Genomic DNA, 8,827 nt, shown 5'->3' with positions numbered 1-8,827 from the left:
GTGAGTGTGTGTGTGAGGGAGGAAGTCTGAATGTCAGACTAGGTCTTTTCAGTGTAAAACAGTGACTGACTTCTCAGACAATATCTACTGCCTCTCTAAAGTAGCTTTTTTTCCAAAAAGTTTTTTTAATTGTAACTTTGTACATTTTGGATCCATATCATTCAACTGCCCAATATTGTTCATATGCATTTGGAGCTTTTTAATAGGAGACTGAAAAAAACAGCCACAAGATCATAGGCTATGAATGTATATAACACTTAGCTGAAGTCATTCCAGAGTGTGGAATCATGATCCCTACTCACAATAATGCTCATAACCCAGAGAAATCTGTATAAATCCATTGACCTGTCTGGTCCAAAGAACCCTTGGCTTCTGTGTTAGAAGCCCTTTTTTTACCTTACTAATTTTATTACTATTTAAAAACATATGTAATACCAATGAACTTTGTGACCATTGAAATAAGATCTAAACTCAGCATGTGACCCACAAAAGCAAAAAAAGAATACCTGAGGCTGGAGCTTCTCTATTGTAGATAGATAGCAGTGAGCAATATGGGCTTTGCAAAGCAGTGCTGGTTGTCAACAGGGGCAAGAAATGCATGCAAAGCATCTGTCTACAGAAATCCTGCCAGTTGTACCTCTGACCTTCAAAACATTTCCATCTGACATTAGTGTATATGCTGCCATAGCGAGGCTCAACAGGGTGTGCTTTGTAATTTTAACTCCTTTGATTTTGTGGGAGCGTCTGCTCATTGATAGTATTTGAACAAGTCACTTTATTATGCAGTAATGGGTGGTGTGTCAGATACTACCCACTAGGAGGACTGTAGGCTTTAGGACTCATCAGCCTCTATATGATTGTGTGAAGCCACACGCTGTTGCAAGTTGTGCGTGTGTGTGTGTGTGTGTGTAATGTTTTCTGAAAATTTCCTTTTGTATAAACCTGCTCTTCACTAGCGACATTTCTCTGTGCCAGTTTGGGGTGAGGGAAAGGCTGCTCACGGTCACACATCACTAAGGTACTTGTTTGCCATCCTCCCACTGAACTGGAAGTTTCATGTGGCATCTTCAGCAAAGGGCAGTAGGAATGAGTGTTGGGCAGAAGCTCTTCCTAGCTTCATTGCAAGAAAGGAACAGGAGTTCTTTTCTTAGCCCTGGTTGTGGAGAAGTGTCAGCATCTTGGTCGTGATGCTGAGAAGTGCTGAGCACCCACAACTTACATTGGTTTCAGAGACGTGCAGATGGTTGGCACCCCTCACGATCAGACCCTGGACACAGTCTGGCCAGCTGAGCCTCATGGGCAGATACCTTCTGAAAGCAATATGGCTCTATTCAGGCGGAGGGGTACACCCAAATGGCTCAACTTGTGGGAGTGGGGGGCTAGTCTCTGTCAGCCAATATCAGCATTTTAATTTCTCAAAGGCTAAAGTTGTTGAAAAGGTGCTTATGAATGGAATAAAGGAATGATATGAAACATTAACGATACAGAAAACTGGCCTCTGCTTACTCTGGTAGAACTAAGATAACAGCTCTTTAACTGAATTATTCTTGTTTTAATGCACTTGTTAATAAAAAGGTATGATGTTAGAGTCCAAACCACTGCACTTCATTTCCAACACTGCTGTCTTTGAACTGCCTATTTCCTTATGGGAATTTTTGTACCTGTCTTGTTCAGTAGCAATAAAAGAACCAACTTATTAGAAAAGGTATCTTGATGCATGTGGTGATGGATTGAAACAAAAGACAAGTGAGCGGCAGCAGTGATGTCTTTCCTTTTCTAATGCAATGGCCTGCAATACCGGCCATTGTGAGCTCCTGATTTTCTCTGTTCCGTGGTTGAACACAAGACACTGACAAGGCTGTAGTATTCAAAGGATGAGTTTTTAGTTAGTGTAACAGATCCTCTATACGCACAGTAAAATATCAACGTGAGGGCTACACCAGCACACTTGTAAAGACAACCAGCCCTTGAAGTGTTTGTGTGTGTGTAGACCCCCTAAGCATGAGTTTGGATTCTTTTGGCCAGCATTGTCTCTTGGGGACATGCCTGCAGCTACAACCTGAGGGCAAATAGGGCCCAACCAGTTCCTTACTGTCCATGGCAGTGGGACAGAACCCCCGTAGCATCCACATACTCTGCACACTGAGCAATGGTTGGGAGGTTAGTATAATTCATTAGTTAGTGTAGTTAATAGTTGTTTTTGTTACACCTTTTGGCAATACATCTATACGTATGCTTAGGAGCTACCACGGTACATAGCCACTGTGGCTGAGACTAAATCCTCAGGATTTAAAATGTGTCCCTCTTGTGAAGCTGTACACTCAATGATTGACACTCTTGAAGACTTCTGTCTCAGGTATATTTCTCTGATAAAGGTTCCATCTGCCGCTCTTTTTCCAAGAGTATAACAAAGCCAGGGAAGTCTCCTAGCTCTTCCTTTTAGAATGCTCAATGAGGGCCTCTTCAGAGCCTGGGCTTAAAAATCCTGTTAAGCCTCCTCTGTCTCTTTTGAGAAGTGCCCTGTTGAGCTCCCAGGCATATTCTTTGTCCAAGCGTCAGTCCCCCTCTGCTAGGGGGTATGGCAGAGCAGATAAGCACTCCTCCACCCAGCCGTTGTCTGAAACGGGTCGGAAGAAGCATTGCTCCAGGGACAAGCACAGGCAAGGGTCACCCACCCCCGTACGCAGTAAGAGACACAAAACCCACCATGGTTTTGAATCAGCTCATGCCTTCAGCCAAAAGGCAGTTCACAGCCCAGATTGGGTCCTTCTGACACTTCAGCACTAGCTGATCATCAAGTACTAGAGATGGCACCTGAAATGCTGGTCTGTACTTTCCCAGCTACCAATTCCTCAGTATGGATAACCTGGGCGCGCCTGCTTCTGACACCAGACTCCATGGTGCAGATGTTTCCAGCACAGATTTACTGGGCTCTGAAGACATTCTCAGTCCCGAGTGATCTTATGCTAACCAGGCAACGAGACTCACCCCTACTCTCCTCATTGGCCAGTAGAGGTGCTTCTGTCTTGGTACCGACTTCTAATGTGACACGATACCTATAAACTCCCCCGGTAAGTCTGGGTTGCAGGAGGATTCTATGACACCTAACAGGGTTGCTCCCCTGCAGGAGGAAGAGTATTCATTTTCTTTCTCTCCTTCACATAGTAAGGAAGATGGTCTCCCCCTGCACCTCAATTTTACACTTCTGAGCATCACTGGTCTGATAGAAAGTCATGGATCACCCTAATAAGCACAGGCTCCTGGGATCTCATAGAGAACATTCATTATGGTTTCCACCCACATGGTGTCCAACCCTGTATCATAACAGCATGCAATCTTGGCCATTTTGGGCTCCCTAGCATATGTAACCTAGGATCACCTTCTACTACTCCCTCTAGAGTTAATCTCCCTCCCCTTCAAGACAAGAGATATCTACTCAACAGGGTTAGCTGGCGCAAACCCACAGCCTACAACAAGAACAGAGCAGTGAGGAAGAATAGCAGCAGGATAAGAAAGACCAGTTGTTCCCAACAGAAATTTCTTCCTCCTCACCAGATGAGGCAGTCATTCCTCCTCCTCCTCCTAGCCAGCCAGATAATTCAAGGCCTTCCAAGATGCATGGTAGATACTTCAGAGATTCTAGTGGAGGTGATACAAGAAAAGTCACAGATTACTAGGCCTCCTGCACTCCTCCGTGCCTGGTAGGTTTGTCATGTACATTACTTGTTAGAACCAGCTAAGGAGTTGTGACAGATCCTAGCATCAGTGGCGTCCACTTCCAAAAGAGCTGACAAGTGCTATCAGGTACCCCCTTAGATTAGAATATGTTTACAATACTCCCCCTCTCCGCCCCCGATCACTAATGATGGCGGCGGCGATAGATGAAAGATCTAAGCAACAGGGGCAGCCAAAGACACAATGTAGGAAAAAGACTCCTACAAAGCTTGACTTATTCAGCAGGAAGGTCTAACTCCTCAGCTAGTCTCCAGATGCACATTTCCAGTTATCAGGCACTGCTCTCAAAGTGCCTCAATTCATAGAGAAGCTTCCACAGCACAGTCCCCTACTGTCTGAGGGGTAGTTAATGGGCCAAACATCTCTTCAGGCAGCTCTAGACCTATCTAATATGGCAGCATATTCAATGACTACTGCCACTGATGTGCAGGGCTTCATGATGATTAGTCCTATACTGCCTGGATTCTGTACTGGTGAAGGAACTGAGGAAGGCCTGCTTAGCCCCTTATGCCCTCAAGTGGTGGGTGGGTGAGGTTATCTATGGAGTAGGTGCAATCCCAGTGGACACTGCTGGCCAAAAGAATTCAATCTCGGACACATACGCAACAACAGTGGAATCCATCTGGGCAATACATCTCCAAGAGTCATAGTTACTGTAAGATAAGTAACAGTTCTTATTGCTTTGTTGGTATATATCTTCAGAAGCTCCAGAACTGGGTAGTCCTGTTTCCAAACCTGCACCAGTTACAATCACATTGTAAATGATGAAGGGGAAGTTTGTCATTTAAACAATTAGCATACCCTTCTCGTAGAAGAATCTTGTTTTATTTAAAAAAATATACATGACTCATTTGTAGAGCAGTCATGCGCTCCCATACATTTCAGACTTACTGAATTATTAGATTCTATGGTACGTTAGTATTTAGTAGAGACTTAAAAACAAAAAACAAGGCATACTCACTGATAGGACTACCACAGACTTAAAAATAAACCTCCCTTCTGAACCAAGGAGAATAGCAGTAGAAAAATATACCATCAGGCTACAATAGCATTGGCTGTAGGAAAATAATCTTAACATCCAAGATCAAATGGTTGCCGTATTTGTATCTAAACAACTGCATGTTATTCCCCGTTTGCTTTCCTAATTTAAATACACTCATGTGACAAAGCTTGCACCACAGCAAGGTTCCTATCTCTTGCTATATATGCAAAGGAAAAGGCAGTGTTTGAAAGAGAAATTGACTTATGACATGGAAAGAAAGTTCTCATTTTCAGAGGCAAAAGGAGCTGTTCAAGCTAGATGTTAGGTTGTTAAATAACTTCATTTTTTTGGTAAAGCCATCACTTTCCGAAACGTCAGGTTGATTCTTGGGGCTAGCACCTTCTTGCGGGTGGGCAGGCTATGATACCAGTACACATTGGTGGGGTAGTTCATCATTAGTAAACTGCCATGGGCTAGCTGCAGCTTGACTGGCTCAATGTGGCATGAGGCGTTTTTCCCTCGGGAAGCACCGTGCCTGAAGAAAAAGTCCCTGCAGGCTCCAAAGGACACTGATGCGATGGGACTCCGTGGAACCAATTCTCTCTCATCATCTCGATGTTCACCCATGTGATCACAGCCATCTTTATATCTGTGAGGGGGAGGATTAAATTAGTTCTTCCATCCACTGTACAAGCATATGCCAAGACACTGCTTTACTGCAGCATATTTATTTTTTATACACGTACAGAGACTATTACGGGAAATCAAATCTTAATTTAGTCACAAATGAGTCTAGCATTCTCACCCTCGTGGATGATTTTCTACCACACAAAACTGACACACACACACTTGCGAGTTGGTTATCTGGATGAGAAAGACAGAGGGGCTCGCTTGAAATTTAACCGCCTTAGCCTCATAGACAAATCTGCATTTTGTGCAGGGCTTGAATGGAAGAGAGTTTCCTGTGACTTCGTTATACTTCTGCAGAACACATTGAAAATGTGCCACATAGTGTGTTTCAGACTAACGCGCATCTTGGGGAGAGGTTCGTCCCTAACTTCTCTCTCTCTCCTCCTCAAAAATGACCCAGTTCAAACACCAATTCTGTGCTTGGTCTGCAATCACTGGGATGCCACTCAGCTGAGCTTACTCCTTGTCTCAACAGGTGTGCAAGGATCATAGGATTGGGTCCCTGGTGTTTAATCATTCAGCAGTAACAGAACTATCTCCATTTAGATAATGTTTTCACTCCTCAGCCAAAACTACAATGAGAGACACTAAAGAAAGAGCTTAGCTTTTTGAATGCTTTCCAGTACTCTACTAGCTAGTTAACACTACATTGGAAGTTGCGTATCCACAAATCCCTTTTCAAGAGTAAAATGAAGTGGCGAATAACTGCTTAATGATACCTGACTAGTAAAATGTCCTACAATCAAACTGTTGTTTGAACAAAGATGCTTACTGCCATCAGAAATCAAATGTTACCTGTTAATAAGAACAAAATTAAAAGTGTGTCCAGTGGCCAGGGTGATGCGCTCTCTGATACGGTTGAGAACTGGAATCCATAGCTTAGGAGAAAAGGTAACACCTGAGTAAGTGTATGTTAACTCAGGATCTCCATATGTCACCTGCTTCCTTGGAATTTTGTGCCATTTGCCAAACACTTGCACTTTGGTAAGATCGCCTGTTTGAATAAGAGTTTGGGAAAGTCAAGACCGATTTGCCCTTCTTTTAGACAGCTAAGTAGCAGTGTTTTTTTGTTTTTTAAGTTTAGAGTTAGGTCAAGTGCAATTATCAATCATTCCTACTGCAGAGCGGAGTATAACATATTCCTTGCTGTGCAGCCGCTCTGAGTGTGACTTAGAATGACAATGCCACTAAATGGTGCTGCACATCTTAGCTTAAAAACCTGTCCATTTAAAAAGTGTTGCTGTCCAAAAACAATGACAGGAAGCTGACTAACACTAGAGATCTACATGTATGAGACTCCTCATGAGGGATGGAAATAGCACCGTGCTCTGGGCTTCTCCCACGTCACTCCCTGTTATTGAATGGGCGGGGATAACTGTAAAATAACAGAACTAAAACTTGAATCCTTTCACCTTTCATGTGTTTTGCATGTTTCATGCTGTGGCCTTGATCATGCATAAACTTAAGAATGTGAGTGAGCCCACTGAATTCATGTGCTTAATGTTACGCATATGCATATTTGAAGGATCTAAGCCTACGTTTGCCACTTACCCACTATGGGCCTGATCATGCAAACACATCTACCCATTGGGACCTTTAATCCCATTAAAGCCAATGGGAATCCACGTAGAAGTAAGAGTCTGAGTGTGCAGACTGTATGTAGGATTGGGCCTTCTGCGTAAAAACTTCCTCCCACCTATCCAATCCTGCACTGAAGTCATAAGGCAGAATGTGTCATGCCAATTAGAGATGGAGAGACATTAGGTCTGTTCGTCTGTTTACCTTCAAAATATTCCACTTCCTTTTCCAGCTCCTGGAAAATCTTGTCAGCCTCAGTTTTGTCGAACAGGATCTTGTAATCGCAGTTCAGACCCTCAGCCCGGATTTGCTTCCATGGAGAATGCAACAAGGACTCATCTGCACCTGGCATTTCTGACCGGGGCCTTTTCTTCTCTCCCCCATCTCTCATGCAGTCCAGCCCTCCTCCCGTCATCTCTAAGGGTTCTTGTTTGTTCTTGCCTGGGGAAGGCCTTTTGACCAAGAACTTATCCATTCCTAGCTGCCCCTAAGAAACAGTCATCAGCCTGCAACTAAAAGGCCTGATGGGATTTCACTCTTGTTAGATTCTGGGCTGCATGGAACTACAGTGGCCTGGGAAATTTTAAATGCTTCGTTGAACACCTGTAAAATCCTTGCTCCCAAGCAACAGAGACTTAAAACTACCTTAATATGACTCCAACAGATGGGGGATCGCTGCACCTCTGTGGAATGGAGTACCGGCTCCAATGCACTCAGTCATTCCAGAGTCATCCTCAGAGTCTTGGCAATGCTCCTAGCGCCAGACAGATCGTTACTTAGGACTCCACTGAAACTGGCCTGGCTATCAGATCACTAAAGGCATCTAGGCCACAGAAACAGCTCCTGCAGGCCTCATTTCCAGCAGCAATAGCTACTTCCCTCCCACCACTTCCTGTCTGAGACACAGAGCCAAATGTTCCACCCTTGCTCAGCCCTCCCACCCAAGCGGATTGTTTTGCTCTGTAAGGCTTGTAGCAAGGTCCCCTGGCACCACCTACTGGATCTTCTTAGAAGCATTTATAAATGACTAGAAACCACTATCAGCCTGATTACTGAATCCACCACATTTATATGCATCGTAAATCCTGTTTAACAGGTGACTGTGCCAAACAATGTTATTTATTTTGTATGGCTTTGAGGGCTTCATATAAGGCAAGCAAACAGGCACTCAATTAGGGCACTTTTATCCTAATGTGCATAGCTTAGTAAACACTCATTACAGCATTTAGCTCCTAATGTTCTGGCCTAGCAAATTTAAGGCTGGATTTCATGATTGCATTCCAGGATCCATGTCACAGGTGCATGTTCACTCCTTTGCCAACAAAATGAACAAATGAGGGCTTTATCTCACATCAGTTATATTATTAATCATTTTTATTAACGTTGTGCCCGAGGGCCAATCAAGAATGGGGCCCCATAGGCAGGTGCTGTACAAACACAGAATAGTAGACAGTCCCTGTGCCAGAAACCTTACAATCTAAACAGACCAGATAGATCCAGGGTGGGGAAGGGGTAGAACACAACAGCAGAGTGAATGATGGAATGATAGCAAATGCCATGTTAGTACCACATTTAAAAAAAAATTATATTTATTTTTGGTGTAGATGTATTTAGGAGGGAATTGGCAAAATGCAAAGGGAAGGGGGACAGGGGAGAGGAGGGTAAGAGGGGCATGCATTGAGTGAAACAGGTGCAAGTGCTATTCACAGTTGTACTGACAGGGCCATGGTGTTCTGGGCCCCTAGTGTCTTGGGCACAACTTAAGAGGCAGCATGGTTACTGCATAAGGAGATAGACTGGGATTCAGAAGATGTAGGGCCTATTCTTAGCCCTGCCACTGAC

General features: G+C 43.9%; 1 protein-coding gene across 1 annotated transcript; it reads right to left on the bottom strand.

The window, feature by feature from the left end:
• Nucleotides 1-3,214: 3,214 nt before the first annotated feature.
• Nucleotides 3,215-8,827, bottom strand: ALKBH2 (alkB homolog 2, alpha-ketoglutarate dependent dioxygenase). The gene is made up of 3 exons (XM_034791047.1): nucleotides 7,190-8,827; nucleotides 6,203-6,401; nucleotides 3,215-5,366 (listed from the first exon to the last, which is right to left on the bottom strand). The coding sequence occupies exons 1-3, from the start codon at nucleotides 7,458-7,460 to the stop codon at nucleotides 5,057-5,059; spliced, it is 780 nt and encodes a 259-aa protein (XP_034646938.1). The 5' UTR covers nucleotides 7,461-8,827; the 3' UTR covers nucleotides 3,215-5,056.

The sequence above is a fragment of the Trachemys scripta genome, chromosome 15, assembly GCF_013100865.1.
Source record: "Trachemys scripta elegans isolate TJP31775 chromosome 15, CAS_Tse_1.0, whole genome shotgun sequence".
NCBI lineage: Eukaryota > Metazoa > Chordata > Testudines > Emydidae > Trachemys > Trachemys scripta.
This window is presented reverse-complemented; position numbering and strand designations above follow the sequence as displayed.

Excerpts from the sequence above, each read along its gene's own strand:
- ALKBH2 (XM_034791047.1), bottom strand. The coding sequence starts at position 7,460 with ATGGATAAGTTCTTGGTCAAAAGGCCTTCCCCAGGCAAGAACAAACAA. Across the intron at positions 6,402-7,189 it reads GGAAGTGGAATATTTTGAAG|GCGATCTTACCAAAGTGCAA; the intron begins GTAAACAGACGA and ends TTATTCAAACAG. Across the intron at positions 5,367-6,202 it reads AATTTTGTTCTTATTAACAG|ATATAAAGATGGCTGTGATC; the intron begins GTAACATTTGAT and ends TCCCCCTCACAG.